General features: G+C 46.7%; 1 protein-coding gene across 1 annotated transcript in view; it reads left to right on the top strand.

Annotated features, from left to right (window-relative positions):
- The window catches only part of LOC149369494 (uncharacterized), a 147,168-nt gene that overhangs the window by 4,656 nt on the left and 125,553 nt on the right, over positions 1-16,959 (top strand). The window contains exon 3 of the mRNA XM_089558863.1: positions 2,487-2,688. Coding sequence (XP_089414989.1) covers positions 2,487-2,688 — 202 coding nt within the window. The remainder of the gene's footprint in view (positions 1-2,486; positions 2,689-16,959) is intronic.

Below are 16,959 nucleotides of genomic sequence, written 5' to 3'. Positions count from 1 at the left end.
ACGCCTCTCGGACGCCGCAGGCCTCGCGTGCGCCAACGACGGCCTGCCTCATCCTGTCGCGGTTACCAGGACCACCTTTCGCCCTCACCATCCAGGCCATCGCTCTTGGGCGGGAAATCAGACCGCCAACCGCCAGCGTTAGCCAGCGGCCAAGGCCAGGAACCCTGTTGCCGTTTTCTACGTGACTGACAGGACCACCGGCACCAAATTCTTAGCTGGTAGCGGTGTCCACTTCAGTGTGTTCTCTGCTACGCGCCACGGCCCTACTTCGAGAACGCTCAGCTACTTGCTCGCTATGCACGGCACAAGCATTCTGGTGTATTTTGATGCCATCCTTCCGACATTGATTCTGTTTATGATAACACCTGATTCAAATTGGCTTTAGCTAACACTATATAATCAGGAGTTACCGTGCCTTACCATGCTTTACTTGTTATTATTAGTTGTGCACTAATGATTTGTTCGCCCACTCCCCTCTATAATGTTTCCGCCCTCAAGGTAAGAAAATAAATAAATAAGTATTTATAGGAAGAAATCAGAAAAGGGGCTTCAATGAAGTAGCAATTGTTGATATTTTATGTTACTTATCATAGAAGGTTAGTAGGAAGCAAACATTACCCAGAACATTAAATGCCTTAGGGATAAAGAGGCAGTACTCATAGCAAGAAATCAGAAAATATGCTTCAGTTTTGTTTGGTTTGTGGAGGTTTAACGTCCCAATTCGACTCAAGCTGTCAGGGACGCCGTAGAGAAGGGCTCCGGAAATTTCGACCTCTTGGGGGATATTTAACGTGCACTGACGTCGCGCAGTACATGGGCCTGTACAATTTCGCCTTCATGGAAATTCGACCGCCGCGGCCGCGATCAAACCCGCGTCTTTCGGGTGAGCAGCCGAGCGCCGTAACAACTGAGCTACCGCGACGGCTTCAAAAAAAAAAAGTGCTGCGTTCAAGAGATAAATTTTGCGGTTTGTTGTTGCTTTTATTATATACAGGGCCATTAGGCCATTATGTAGAGGGCGTTTCACCTAAGACTTTGTACAATTTTTTAAAAGGTGCTTTTGAGTTTAAATAGCGCATTTTCTTCGGCACAGCATTTTGTGAGAGCATTGTCAGCGGTGTAATACATCACAATATAGCTAAGACGTGCTAACTAGCAGGCCGGTTAAGTAATATTGTATAGTTTAACTATTATTCTTAGGCTTCTTAATTATTGGTGGAGTTATAGCCAACCGCAATTAATATTTGTATTACATTTTAGAATTTCGAAAACGCGGAGACCTTCGGCTCTGTGACCCAACAAATTTTGGCTATTTCGACGAGCAACGTAAACTACAAAGGTCGCTATCACAGCAAGCTTCTCGAAAACGCATGTGTTTTGGCACGATGTAGCAAAAAATATGTAGGGCCACAGCGCCGTGAGTATTCGCTTTTCGAAATTTTAAAACTGACATGGATATTACACACGATGGACTACACACCTTACAATAATTTGACAGCTTAACAGTAATTCTGAAAAAGTTAGCTATTCGGTATTAGTTAACCAACTTGTTAGCACGTGTTATCTGTATCATGGTACTACACAGCTGACAATACTATGTCGAAAAAAAGAGCTCCTCTAACTTAAAAAGCCTCTTTTAAAAATATACGCAGTCTAATATGAGACTCCCTGGAAACCATCCAGACAGGCCGTTGCACAAACACACGCCTGTAATATTATGTGGAAGCGCTTCACAGTCGCTCTTGTATTGACCTATCCTTGGATTTGTGCGTACGCATTAGAAAAAAAAAATGCATGGCGCAGTTCAAAAGCTCGAGGGTTCCTTTTTAGCCTCCGTTATCGGCGCACGCCTGAGAATTGAGTGGAGTACCTCGTTATCGGTGTGTCGGAGCAGTGTATAAGCCATCTAAAAATCTCAAGTTGTCCGATAAGCAGGTTGCCTTGCACGAATTGCAGATATTAACTTTGTATTGGTAGGCTCTCATGCCCATCTAGGTCCTTCTCTGGCTTAGTCAACTCGTCTGCTATTGCAGTGCTTGTGCGGGTTTCGCTTCATTGTGTCGTGTCCTCTTGTTTCCACTGATGTTTTCAAAATAGAATGCCTAATATTAGCGCAGTGCATTATAACTTGCAAGCACCATTGTCTTTAATTTACAGGGACATTATTCAGCCTCTGTTAATACTTATCACTGCCTCTCCATCGAATCTGATCACTTACTTATACACCTGCGATTTTTGTTTCTCAGAGCCAGGTAACCTGTTATGAGTTTGTATTTAGACGTACTCTGCGCTTTTTTCAATACTTCTTGTTTTCTTGCTCAGTGCCTTCTTTTTTTCGGCTACTCAGGAAAGAGATGTCGGGAACAGGTTGGGCGTCATTTCAACACTGTCCATAAATGCATGCCTCATCAACCAGAAACGAGCGATAAGGATATAATTTGGATACTGATGTTTCACGCTTTTAAAGAAGTGCTCACCGGTCGCAGGTCGATGATGTGACCAGCCTCACTCGCGCCGAGGTGCTGGCTCGCATGGAGAGGTACGCCGTTGGGTTTAGCCAACACGGCTTGCTCAATGGTGACCGAGTGTGCGTGCACCTGAAGAACAGCGTGGAAAATCTGATCGCCATGTACGGCTGCATTCTGGCAGGAGCAACCGTTATCCTCGCCAAGACATCGCTCACCGAAGGTAAGAATCAGACAGAAAAACGCCTCATACTTCTGACCGCTTCAGTGCAACCAGGAGACACACGTTGTGCAGAAATACTGCACCCGAGGTAGAGTTCAAGAGGAGGTCTGTTAGAGAACAACCGCGCAGGGCTTATATTCTAAACTACGCTATGTAGTTACACTGCGCCGCGAACTATTGGACGGAATGGAGACTGGATGGTACGAAATGAAGTGACAGCGGGTGAACAGTGTCCCTCGGCATTTCCATGCATTAATGTATGTATGTACTGTGTAGATTCTACTTGATTACATCAATTGAGGCGCTAGTGTTTCTGAACGACAGGCTCAAATGTATGTACAGTCTTTGCCAAAAGTAACCAGGCTGCACGGTTTGCCTCTCAGTCGTATATTAGAGCTATTACGCCAGCTCTCTAGCTCTAAATCTCTGTACGCTAAGGAGAACCCCTGTCCTCACCTTCAAAGTACTTTTTTACTTTAAGGAAAGCCGTAAGGGCTCTGCTATACGAATGAGAAGCAAACCATACAGCCTGGTTACTTTTGGCAAAGACTGTACATCAAGGACCCTTGCATCCCAGGTTCATACTACAGGCGGCGCCACGTATGTACGACCCCAGATGACGCTTTTTCAGCTACGTCACTTTAAGTGCTACACAAGTCGCATAACGGTGACATTCTGCTTGGCGTGTCAGTTTCAAAACAAGTCCTGCCTCCGACACAAGAAAGCTTAGACGAGCTGCGGAAGTTGTTCTCAGCCTGGTCTACCCGCTGGGCTGAGATGATGCGCGCACAGGCGTTGACAGCGTCGTTTCTAAGCTATGGTCGCGTTCCTCGGTTTCTTCGCTGACACGCCAAAAGCGCACTAATTCACATACTACCAGCCGACAATGGGAACGTCACTGTTATTTTGTTTAAGTGCGACTTCAAAAAGATGTTGGTACTCTTAGAAGACGGTGGTACCTACACTCGACTCGCTCAAGACCTGACAGCAAAGGTCCACAGAGAATTACAATAACTGCTGGGTGACGTGTTTCGAATGGTTCTCCCACTATCCAAGCCGCTATATTACTACCCGCTATGCCACAATGGTTCAGCCCATGCAATCTACGGACAGGCAGATTTATATGTCTCATGTCCCATTGCTCCTTATAGTGAATTTCAGGCGTTCGCCATTCAATCAATCAGGTTTATTTCCCCATCAAGGATGTGGGGAGCGGGGACAAAAAGCCTATAGAGGCTTGACGGAGGTCCCCGCCCCCTACAGGAACTACATTGTGCACAAAAACCCACAATCACACAACGGTACATTATATGTTATGCCTGTGATATATTGAAAACAAAAGCGCATTGCATCGAAAATAAACACGTTCAGGCCATCAAAAACACATAACCATCAAACATATCACGTAAAAAGGGAAGGCATAAAAGCAGGCTGAGTTAGCACACTAAAGAAAGAAACTATATGCTGTTACTCTTCACTAATTACAGTTTTTCACAAATTGTTTAAAATGGACGGGATATTATAGGACAGCATTTCTCTGCCGTAGTTAGTTCGCGTTCGCGGTAAATACCAGTTGTCTCCGATGCGCGTATTGTAGGGGCGTTCTCTGCATGTTAGTCTAGACAAATCAGCGAGGAATGCAGTTCCTTGATTAATATTTGATGTGTACTTTTTGCGCAGCAGGACAGAGTACAATTGCACAATAGGTACAATGTGTAATGCCTCAAAGACAGGTTTGGTGTGTGCATCATTTGGAATGTTGTTAATCGCACGAACTGCTTTTTTCTGTAGTACATGGAGTTTTGTATTATTGGAGACAGTGGTTGTACCCCGGACTAAGAAACAATAAGTTATAACACTGGTGAACAAAGAGTCGTACAAAAGTTTTTTTATGCATTGTGGAAAGTAGTACCGAAACTTGGACAGGATACCCACTACTCTTGAAATTTTGGCAGCTGTATTATCAACATGAACATCCCAAGATAAGTTCTCGTGGAATGTGACTCCAAGGCTTTTAACGGAAGAGGAGACGTGTATTTTTGAGGAACCGATTGATAACGTTAACTCAAAAACAGACTTATTACGGGGTCTAAAAAGCACAGTTTTGTTTTGCTTATATTGATATTCAGCGAATTGGAAAGTTACCAGTGGTGTAGCGAACGTAGGCACCTCGTAGCAGTTACTTCCAGACTCGATACACATGGTGCCCTGAAAAATAGGCTGGTGTCATCAGCGTAGATAACAAAAGTTGTGTTAGGGTCAATGTTTACAATATCATTAATGTAGAGATTAAAAAGTAGCGGTCCGAGTATGCTACCCTGGGGTACGCCGGCAGCAATATGCTTGGGGTCAGAGAGTGTGTTATCAATCACAACCTGCTGAAAACGGGCCTCTAAATATGATTTAATGATACTATAAAAACAACCTCGGACGCCATACCTGTCTAGTTTTACTAATAAGGTTTCGTGATTAACGCGATCGAACGCCTTAGAAAAATCTATAAAAATGCCTAGTGTTAGTTCTTTGTGTTCGAAAGATTCTAAAATCAGCTCCTTCTGTGTAAGAAGAGCGGTCTCAGTGGAGTGTAATTTCCTAAATCCATGCTGACTAGGTGTGATCAACTTATCCTTTTCGCAAAAACCTAGAATCCTGCTATGTAACAGCTTTTCTAAACATTTAGAAAATAACGGGGGTATAGATATTGGACGGTAATTGGATAAATTGTTAGTATCCCCTCCTTTATGAATTACGATGACCCTCGCAGTTTGCATCTTACTAGGAAAGGTGCCCTGGGCGAAACAGCAGTTAAAGACATGGTCTAAGATAGTACAAAGGACATCAATTACATGTTTGAACGGTTGGATCTGGAACCCATCCACGTCCTTCGACTTGCTATTTTTGAGGCTATTAAAGCATCGCGTAATCTCGTTTTGGTCTGTTGGAGCCAGGAAAGCGGTAAAGGAGTTTGATTGACCAAGATATCTCATGCAAGTAGGGTCGTGAATAGTATGCGCAACAGACACAAATAAATCGTTAAAAGAATCAGCCAGCTTTTTTCCTGATAACGTCTCATCATCTATCATGACTTCCAGTTCATTAATGCTCTTGGATGGGTTAATAATGGTATTAAGTTGTTTCCATACTTTATCAGTTCGCTTCAGAACATCCTTGTTGAAAAGACTATGGAAGTACTCTTTCTTTGCCTGACGCAGAAATGATGTCACCTTGTTTCTGTACGCCTTAAATATAAGAAAGTCATCAGTGCTTCTATTCTTAATGAAACAATTATAAAGGTAGTTTTTGTGTTGTATCATCTTTAAACATTCTTTGTTTATCCATGGCTTACGAGCATTCTTTGGTTTTCTGGTGATTCGATATGGGAAGCATTCAATATATACCGGTTTTATGATCCTTATAAATATATCATATGCTTTGTCAGGATCTGTAACCTCATCAACTGGACTCCAGTCTATTTGCTGAAGTCTAGACCGAAAGTGTGTCAAGGTATCCTTATTCCCTAACTGCCGCTGTTGCTGAGTAGTTTTATTGGACTTTGTTATACGACTATCTATGAAGTAAAAAATTGGTAGGTGATCACTAACCTGGCCAGAGATAACGCCAGACACGATTGTTTTGTCATGCAAATTTGTAATGAAAGCATCTATAGAAGTTGCGGTCGATGTGGACAGGCGCGTTGGACCAATGATGGCATTAATGAAACCGTTACAGTCTAACAGGTTATTTATTTGACGCTGCTGAGTTGAGGGTGTAGAAAAGTCTATGTTGATGTCGCCGCCAAGGGCTAAGTAAAATCTGTTTTCTGTTATCCATGTTAAAAAAGTGTCAAGAAATAAAAGAAAGTTTGGGATGCTACCACATGGAGGTCTGTACAAAACAGAAAAAATGTTCAGCCCAGCCTTTAGAGAAAGTATTTCAAAATCTTCACATGATTTAGTAAAGTCAGGAAGAACTGAACACCGAACGGATTCCTTTGCAGCTATCATTACTCCACCGCCTTTTTTATTTGGGCGGTTTAGCACGTAGGAGTTATAATGAGGCATGATAAGGGCTTCATGATCAGTTCGGTACCAGGTCTCAGTGAAAAATATTATGTCAAACTCGAAATCAAACAAGCCAAGAAATGCGATTATTTCATCCTCTTTACTGCGCAAAGATTGTGCGTTAAGATGAAAGAATGACGTTACTTTTTTGTTTTTTGCAAAAAGGCTATTGATATCTGCAGGTAGAAAGAACTGGGAAGCCATGCCTAATCAAAAGGGAAATCTCAGTAGGCGCACGAAATCTTCAGACTATCTTTTCGAGGTCATTGACGCAATCGATCCGGACCACTGGCGAAGTTACATCTTTCTTAGCAAAGATGCGGCCATTCCTCGTTCACGCAAACTTCCATTGCTTATCTTTCTTACGAGCAACAGTGAGCCCCATCAGCTTCTTGAGTGAAGGGCACAGGTGCTCATCTATATAGACAGGATTTGCATCTTCATCAGGGTGCCCAAGATCGCCTGTGGTAATTCTTTGTTTTCTGGCTTTTTCAAGGAAGGCGTCGCGTTTTGAGCGTTTCTGAAACCGTAGCACTAAGTTCTGGCACGAAGAGTTTTTAGCAGGCACACGGTGGCGCACTTCAATGTCGTCGGATGTCACGGGTACATTCAAAACTTCCCCGATCCTCTCAATAACCTCAGGAAGGTTTTCCTTCTCGGTTACCGGCAGGCCAGTGATCTCTACGTTTCGGTTCCTGGAATATTGTTCCAAGCTGTTGAGCCTTAGTTCATAGTCAGACACTTGTCTTTGTAGCGCATCACGGTCAGAGGTCAACGTGGCATTTTCAGCATTTAAGGATTTGTTTTCTGCCTTCAGCGCAGCACACTCAGTGACAATGTCATCGTATTGCTTGCTACAGTAATCTATACTCTGTGAAACTTCTCGCAGCTCCTTCCTCAAGTCACGTTCAAGAACGCTTCGCAGTGCCGCAATGTCTTTCGCAAGTTCCTTTCTTAATTCATCCCGTAATTTCTCAAGTTCGCTAGGCATGGTTCACAGCAGATGACGAAAAAAAAAGAAAAAAGAAACGATGCACACTTGGAAGCACCAATGAAAAATACACTACTCTCGCGCTAAGAGGGTTTACGATTGTACAAAGAAATATGTGCACAGCATGAAACTATTTGGCAGCAGTGCAAACATACAAAAACCACGGACAGAGTGCCTAGAAAGATTCAGCTTACCTGCAAAGTGCAGGAAACGTTAGTGACTGTGTCAAGATGTGCACTGCTGCCAAACTAGGGTGCCGTACGACGTGCTGCAGCTATTTAAAGGTGATCGAGGTGGCGGGTCAGCAACTGGCGCAGGCGCAGGAGCCACCGATAGGTCCGCGATTCTTCACGGCGGTGACTCAGATCTGGCGCGTGTCCGGTTACGGCGAACAGCTTATCCCGGGAACTTGGGTCGATGAAATGCCGGATTTGTAGCTGCAAAGTGCAGGAAATGTTAGTGACTGTGTCAAGATGTGCACTGCTGCCAAACTTAACATTTCATAAGTTCCTGAACCGATTAATTTCTCCACTGGTCGGCAGGAACCGCACACACATTCAAAACACGCAAGACGTCATCGAAAAGTTCGGCACCTAGAAATCGACGCCGGAGAAGTCATGGTTTCATTCGACGTCAAATTCATCTTCACAACGGTCCCAATAGACCTTGACACAGAAGCCCTTAAGGCGAACCCGACACGGGCAGAAAAAAATACGGTCTATGTGGACGACCGGACCCGTTTTCTCCACTTCTCACTGTCGAACGGGTGTCTCACTTTTGAGGATGTCCCATACAAGCAGGTTCATGGCGCAGATATGGGGTCGTCCGTGACGGTCCGTGACGTGACAGTGGAAAACATCGTAGGCCACGCACTTCCATCGTTACCGCCTGCCCCTAAAATGTTCCTGATACACGCGGACAACTGGTTTTGTATCCTGAAAATACCAAGCATTGCACAATTTTACTGTACACTTGAACTCAAAACCTGCAATACAACTCACCGTTAAAGAAAATCAACTGCCGCCTCCCCTTTTTGGATTTGGTCGTATCCCGGCAGTCCTCAGATCTAGATTTTAACGCTTTCCGAAAGCCCACGAACACTGGCCGATACCTTCATTTCATGCCTGTGCACCCTGATTCCCTAGAGCGTTTTGTTGTTTCTTTATTTCTCCTTCGAAATAACGTCTAGTCCTGACGGGAAGACCAGCTCACTGAGGCGGAGCATGCACGCCTTCATCTGCCCTCTTGTGTATATCCTGGACACGTCAATGACTCTGTACAACGACAAATTTAAACGTCCGATGCTGCAAACAACCCAAGGAAACGGTGGCGGGTATCTTACGTTCTAATGATGTACAGACCACGCCTGCGCCAGCTAAAAAACTGAGGAGTTACCCGGTAAAAGTCAAGAATAAACTAAAGAGAGAAAAATTTCTTGGCATGGTGTTCCTAATTCCATCTGCCGACCACCCATCTTTGTATATCGGTGAGTCAGCTGAATACGAAAAAAAAATGCTTGATTTCCAGAGTGACGTCAGGAACCAGCGCGCGGACCACAATCCACTTGTCGAGAACTCAATATCTGCCACACACAAAATAAATCGAGCAGAAAGGTACGTATTGTCGAAAAACAATGGGACAAGAAGTCGCGGCTCTCTCTGAATTCATTGATAATCCAGGCGACAGAACATATACATGAATCGACATGTTGGACCCAGGTGTCTGGGTTCGCTCAAGCGTTGTGTTTAAACAGCGACGCTATTACTGCTGTTCTCATTGTGAACAAGGCTCCCATGCGGTCACTGAAACGCCTTTCTAACTCCTTTCTTTTCGTCCGTGTCTTCCGCTTTCTTCATTTAATGCAATGTGTTGGGATAGTTGGTTTTTGTTCATTTTTCACTGCGCGCTAAGTTAAATGAACAAACATGGATCTTGCTATTTTTTAAGTGTCTTCGTTATGAGCACAACACACAGTGCAAAATTATTAATTTGTGGTTTGGTTCATGGGGTTCTGACTTCCCAAACCCACTTAGATATGAGGGACGCCGTATTGAAGGGAACCGGAAGTTTCGACCCTAGCTTGCAGGCCACGTTCGATATGAGAGGGAAACAGTCAGTATTTTTGGAAAAGCCAACCTATTTCAATAAGGGTTAACAAAACTGGTGGGGCGTTGAAACATGAATTTTAATGGAGGGTTACGCAAAGAGCCTCAACGATTCTTCTTGTCAGCTGTTCCTAGACACAAAGTGACGCTCTTCAGTAAAAAGTCAATCGGCTTGTAATAAGCGTGGCTGCAATCAAAGCAACGCACATTAAGGTATCCATATGTTCTCTTATGTGCATTGTTCTCCTGATTGAACTGTCGCATGTTTAGCCATCTTCCTAAATATCAAACATAGCATTCTACTTATGACGGACTGTGAATGAACAGTATGTGGGAAGGAGGAGGGAAACAGTGCGCTGTGATTACTGAACATGCGAAAATTTGAACTCGTGGAGTGTTAACAGGTTTGAAAAAACATCTCCTAACCTGTTGGTAGCGGAGAACATACCTTTCAAGTGAGCCTGCTTTTGAGTACTCGTGAGGTTGTGTCCCAGCATATGCATCATAGGTACAGCTATAGAATTCCTGTGCTCCTTGTGTGTGTTCCTCACACTGTTGTTCCGGTGGTAACTTTCCTCTGCAATTGCTCGTTACACCACCGTTTTTATCCACTTTGTTTTCAAACTCTGCTCAAGCCAATTTTTCCATACCTTGTTCTTGGCCTTAGCTGCTTATGCGCCATTAAACCCAACACAACACAACACGTTAACTGGTTAACTGTAAAAAGCGGGCTATGGCTCCCAGAGCTCATCATAAATATTGATTACTTTGTGTTGCCCAAGAGGTACTAGTGGCGTTGAAGTTGCTTTACATAACTCGAGGCTGTGGGCCATGTCGACAGCGCTCCTATAGAAAGTTATTCCTTTACATCTTCTCATCAAGGATGTTCTAATAAAAATGTCACACCACCACCACCTGCGGACGGATGTACAAGACGTGTCAAAGGGATTTCTTGTATATTGTAGCCTTACACAGAGGATTGAATTTCGTCCAATGAAAGGTCGCCGATGTGTATGATGATGATGATGATGATGAGTTGATGATTTTATGACGAGATTTTATATTGCAGACTGAAAGTGCGAGATACCTACATGTGAATATGTTGCTTCTTAGTCCAACATCCGACATCGCCTTGCACGAAATCGCTCTTCACTGACGAAAATTTTTGCTACATAAATTCGAGTGTTTATCTAAGCGCAATTACATTGCATAATAAATGACAATTTGCGGCCGTCCGATAACCATCTCAAATTTCCTTTGGCCGCATGGTAGAGTTCGCCGCGAAAACGATATTCGCAAACTCAAAACGATGTTTCGGCTCAAGGGAGCTGTTAATGGATTCGGCGAACATTATAACTGATGGCGGGGAGCAGGACACGCAGAATCTCGAAGAGATCTTGAGTTGTGGCCCCGTTATCATCTGCAACACTCTGCTTCACTATATCAGCCAAAAGATGCGCTCTTGGCACATTCCGGTCGCTTTTAAACGGATTGAAAGACTAGGGTTAAGCCTGAGAGGTCTTCCTTTTTTACTGTGTGCTGCTGTTCTCCTCTCGCTAGCAGCATAAGCAGCGTCAGGAACAGACTCCACCGCCCGAAATTGGTCGGCAACCGGAACACTCTGCTCTTCAGGTTGATGTCTTGATGCAAATATAAAGATATAAAAATGACGCAGCTCCCTGGCACGGTAAGCAGATCCACTGTAGCTTCCCGAGTGGTCGCCACCGCAGTTGGCACAAAGCCCCCTTTTATGGCCGCACCTCTTGGGCAACACCGCAGTGCCAGTTTTTGTTATAGAATTTCGCGACATGTACATACCATTGGCGCCTAAAGAAACTGGGAGGCATCTCTAACTCACTGTTATGGTGTTCGTAAACCCATGGTTTATTTCCTCCGCGCGCGGAATATTTGGTGGCGATGATAATACAACACTGTTCACTTGTTTCTCTCTATTCTTTACCAATTAGTGAATGATTCTACACTAGACTCAAGCACCTCATCGCGCAAAAGGAAGAGCTCTGCGCGCAACAATGGCTCTGCTCCCAATGCGACGTCCTCCGCCGTAGTGTGCACATGCTCGAGCATGGCTCCATGAAACGCGTTGCCGCCTCTGACCACCCCAGCAAGGCTTACTGGCGCTCGGCCAACTCGGACGACGTGAGCGACTGCTACATGATTACCAGCCAGGACAGTGCGGGCCGCTAGACACAGAAAAATCTAGAAATCTGTCAGTGGAAGTGCTGCAACCTTAGTGTCACAAAATTCGGCGCATTTTTGAAGCAAACAAAGAAAAACAGCGCCGCGCGCACGGCGCCTCGCCGGCGCGAGCCAAACGGGAGAGAGGGAAAGCCCCCGGTAAGCCGTGGCTCCCTCTCCCCTCCACCACCGCTCACCGACGCGGCGTGCGCCGATGAAATGAGTCATCCACGCCGAAGATTTCTCTAGAACATGCGAGTTGTTCCTACTGTTAACCGGGGACGAGGGGGAAGCCTTGCGTGCGCTAAGACATGTCCCCCTCCTCTGCACTCGGACGTCGGCTACACCGCCACGGCGGCGCCACGCTAGAACGCGCTGGCACCTTCGCGAAACGACTCCTGACTTTAACGAATGAGGACGCGCGGCCAGCAAGAGAAAGGAAGGGAACCTGCACGGGAGATGCTGCGTGTATGTGCGCGCCTACTCTGGCGCGTAGAACAAACAGACGTGCAAGCGTTGGCACGCTACCAGTCAGTAGTCCACTTGGGTATCTGTTCTCGCTTCGGCGAGCGCGGCTTCGGCCGCTTATCTGTTTTTTGAGCAGCGTCCGCTCCGGCGGACGCAGTTGTTGCTGCGACGCGCGTCTTTCCTTTCCTCTCTCTCCTTCCTCTGATCTTTTAACTCTCCTCTATCTGCACGTGGCAGCGGCGGTGGCTTGGCTCGAGCCAGTAGCAGGCCCGTGCAATTTCCTCTTCATCCTTCTCTCAGTCACAACAACAACAACCAGTCAGTCCGGCTTATCTGTTTTTTGAGCAGCGTCCGCTCCGGCGGACGCAGTTGTTGCTGCGACGCGCGTCTTTTCTTTCCTTTTTCTCTTTCCTCTGCTCTTTTAACTCTCCTCTGTCTGCACGTGGCAGCGGTGGTGGCTTGGCTCGAGCCAGTAGCAGGCCCGTGCAATTTCCTTTTCATCCTTCTCTCAGTCACAACACACACACACACACACACACACACACACACATACCAGTCAGTCCGGACCGCCGTTTAAGCTTCATCGAAGCGCGCCCGTTCGACTCCCGGGAAAACACCACTCGGCCAGCATGGGACCAACGAGACAACGTTCGCCAGTCTGCGGGACGGCATCGTCGTGGAACTCTGGTCGTCGGACTGCCGCAGTGCCCGGTGAACAAATTGTGTTTTGTTTGTTCACCTCTCTCTCTTTTGTTAGAGCACTTTAGGTGCAATATTGTCTTTGTACTGTAATCTCTCTCGAGTTTAACTTTGCACGCGTTGCATTGTTTTGTTAATCACTTTGTATGTGTTTGTACTAGTGATTGTGAAATCCTCTGTATCGTCTCTTTGATGTATAAACCTTGTTTTGTTTTGTAAACCTTTGGCTCCAACCCATTCTCTGGCTTGCGACCGGCGAATGCTGGGCACCGAACGCCCAAAAACCTCTTGTCACTTGGTGGCTGGTCTCCGCTGAGTTTGCCACGCTGAGTCGAGGGCATCTCCTTCGAGTCCGAGACCGCTACCCCCAAACGCTCTAAGGGTGTCTGGGAACTTCCCACGTAAAAGTGCGCGAAGCCTGGGTGACAATATATGCTGGCGTCCGCGACAGGACGTTTAGTGTTTGCAAGCACAGAGAACGGAGAAAGAGTCGGAAGGAGTTTACGAGTCATAAACGAGTATTAGCAGCAGAGCGATATTTTGAGGTGCCGTGCTGAAGCGGTTAGTGAGGTTCACCGTGGAAAGGTATTCATTGCCTTGAATGTAGAGTTAGGTCTTCAACTATGAGCTTTAAGGAGCTAAAGGAGCTAATAGAGGTCGGTCTCCAGATGGGGATGACAGGAGCCGAACTGCGAGAATGGGTGGACCAGGAAAGAGAGAGGGCTGGAGTAGAGAGAGAGAAAGAGAGACAAAGGAAACGTGAAGAAGCCGAAAGGGCTTTTGAAAGAGAGATGGCAATCCTTCAGATGAAGCTTGCTGAAATGCGGCGTTCGAGGAACGTCGGGGAGTCAGTGGAGCTTAATTCCGCGGATATCGGGCCGAAGAGCGGAGAGATTGGGTCTCTAGCAACCACAGAAGAGGTTCTAACTAGCTCCACTAGTGAGAGTGAGCTTGTGGAACAGCCTGTTCCTACAACTGAAAGCACAGAGAGTGAAGAACAGAACGAAGTGTCGCTTCCTCTAGAAACTGATTGTGTAGCTACTACCGAGGCGGTAGGCACTGAGGTGAAGGCCAATCTAACGCGTCAGTCAGATGGAATCCTAGAGCAGCCTCCTGAGGGCGAAGAAGCAGTTCGGATCTCTATGGAGCAGTCCGAGTGCAACACCTCTGTGCCCGGCAGTGAAGACCACGAGAAATAGTGCTTAAATGGCACTGAGTGTGAAAGCTCATACGTAGGAATACCTGAGGAGAGCGCACTAAGTGATGACCCGGAAGCCGTTCCGACTCAACCATCGCGCAGCGAGGAGGGCTTTCCCGAAGAGGAAGGCGAGGAAATTTGTGCCTCGGAGGAAGGAGACAGTGCAGTACAAAGAATGGAGCACCACTGCACTCAAACTAACGAGCTCAAGAAAGTATTATAGAAAGCTGAGGAAGCAACACTGAGCGAAAGTGAGGAGAATGAGTCATCAACGGCTAATGAGCCATGCTCAGAATGCCCCTCACAAGGAAGGCTCCAAAAGAAGAAAAAGAATTTGGAAGAAGAAAGCTCAGCCCTCGAAGAACAAAACAGAGCTGAACCAGTGGCTTCATCGCGAGACAACACCGCGGATGACGCAATTGACAGTGGACCGGGCTTGACCCGAAGGAGAATACGGAAGAAAGTAAAAAGAAATGAGTCGGACACCACCAAAGTAGGTGAAGCCAAAAAGCAGAAGCCCTGGAGAAAATTCAGGAAGAAAATGAGCAGAGACAGAACTAAGCTGAAGACAGTTGAGTCGAGTCCAAGTGAACTGCGGGAACATCGCCGCAAAGTCAGAAAAAAGTTTACACGAACGAGCCCAGCGTTAAACAAGGACTCAGTCTGGAGGCGCAAACGCAAACAGAAGGGCGCACGCCAAGAAGGAAAGCACGAGAAGTGGAGCCGTCATATGCGAACTGGCGTTAAATTCGTTCGTAGCCGACGCGCTAACCACAGGAAAAGAGGAAGAGCTCGAGGTCTGGGCGCAAAACCAGACAGGAGTACGAACAGGAAGCGGAGCCAAAACCGCGTTCGGAAGAGAAGCCTCAACACCAGGCGAAAGAAGAGCAGAGCTCGCGACAGAAAGAAAAGTCAGAGTCGCGTGCGTAAGAGGACTAAAAGCGCGACTGAAACCTTGAGCGAAGCAATCCTGTTCCGAGCCCGCTGTGTAGGCCAAACTTAGAAGTTTAGGCGAAAGTATGCCTCATACTTGCGTGCTCCATGTTTGCAATGCTGTGTTTGTTAATGTTGTGCCCAATCGCGGCGTGTTTTATGTGCATTGTGAACACTGCATTGAGTTAAGTATGTGGTAACATCATTGTATTGATGTATGTATTTTCACATGTAGTTTGTGAGCGCATTCATGTGCGCGCGAATTGTACCGCCGAGCTGCGGCGTGTTTTGGAGTGCAATCTGTCTATTGTACTGTGTTATGTATATGAAAGCATCAAGGTATAGATGTATGTATTTTGGCATTCGCCACTGACTTTGTGAGCGCACGCATGTGCGCGCGAATTTTGTGATTTGTGAATATTGTTACACAATATTCTTAAAGGAAGGGGCAGTGTCACAAAATTCGGCGCATTTTTGAAGCAAACAAAGAAAAACAGCGCCGCGCGCACGGCGTCTCGCCGGCGCGAGCCAAACTGGAGAGAGGGAAAGCCCCCGCTAAGTGCGTGGCTCCCTCTCCCCTCCACCACAGCTCACCGACGCGGCGTGCGCCGAGGAAATGAGTCATCCACGCCGAAGATTTCTCTCGAACATCCGAGTTGTTCCTACTGTTAACCGGGGAAGAGGGGGAAGCCTTGCGTGCGCTAAGACAGGTCCCCCTCCTCTGCACTCGGACGGCGGCTACACCGCCACGGCGGCGCCACGCTAGAACACGCTGGAACCTTCGCGAAACGACTCCTGACTTTAACCAATGAGGACGCGCGGAAAGCAAGAGAAAGGAAGGGAACCTGCACGGGAGATGCTGCGTGTATGTGCGCGCCTACTCTGGCGCGTAGAACAAACAGACGTGCAAGCGCAGCTATAAAAAGGGCGTTGGCCGCTACCAGTCTGTCCGGACCGCCGTTTAAGCTTCATCGAAGCGCGCCCGTCCGACTCCCGGGAAAACACCACTCGGCCAGCATCGGACCAACGAGGCAACGTTCGCCAGTCTGCGGGACGGCATCGTCGTGGAACTCTGGTCGTCGGACTGCCGCAGTGCCCGGTGAACAAATTGTGTTTTGTTTGTTTACCTCTCTCTCTTGTCTTAGAGCACTTTAGGTGCAATATATCCTTTGAGTATTGTATTCTCACTCGAGTTTAACATTGCACGAGTTGCATTGTTTCGTTAATCACTTTGTATGTGTTTGTACTAGTGATTGTGTAATCCTCTGTATCGTCTCTTTGCTGTATAAACTTGGTTTTGTTTGTGAACCCTTGGCTCCGACCGATTCTCTGGCTGGCGACCAGCGAAAGCTGGGCACCGAACGCCCAAAAACCTCTTGTCACTTGGTAGCTGGTCTCCGCTGAGCTTGCCACGCTGAGTCGAGGGCATCTCCTTCGAGTCCGAGACCGCTACCCCCACACGCTCTAAGGGTGTCTGGGAACTTCCAACGTAAAAGTGCGCGAAGTGTGGGTGACACTTAGCCACAGCAAGGCTTCTCGCATTTCTTTATTCGAACAACTCCCGCCCCCCAGGAAGTATTTGCACTAAGGAAACGGGCACTCAGCCTACTATCACGGCAA

This window comes from Amblyomma mixtum, chromosome 1 (genome assembly GCF_055824585.1).
Source record: "Amblyomma mixtum isolate Tamu chromosome 1, ASM5582458v1, whole genome shotgun sequence".
Lineage (NCBI taxonomy): Eukaryota > Metazoa > Arthropoda > Arachnida > Ixodida > Ixodidae > Amblyomma > Amblyomma mixtum.
Note: the sequence above shows the minus strand (reverse complement) of the source record. Positions and strands in the feature narration are given on the sequence as shown.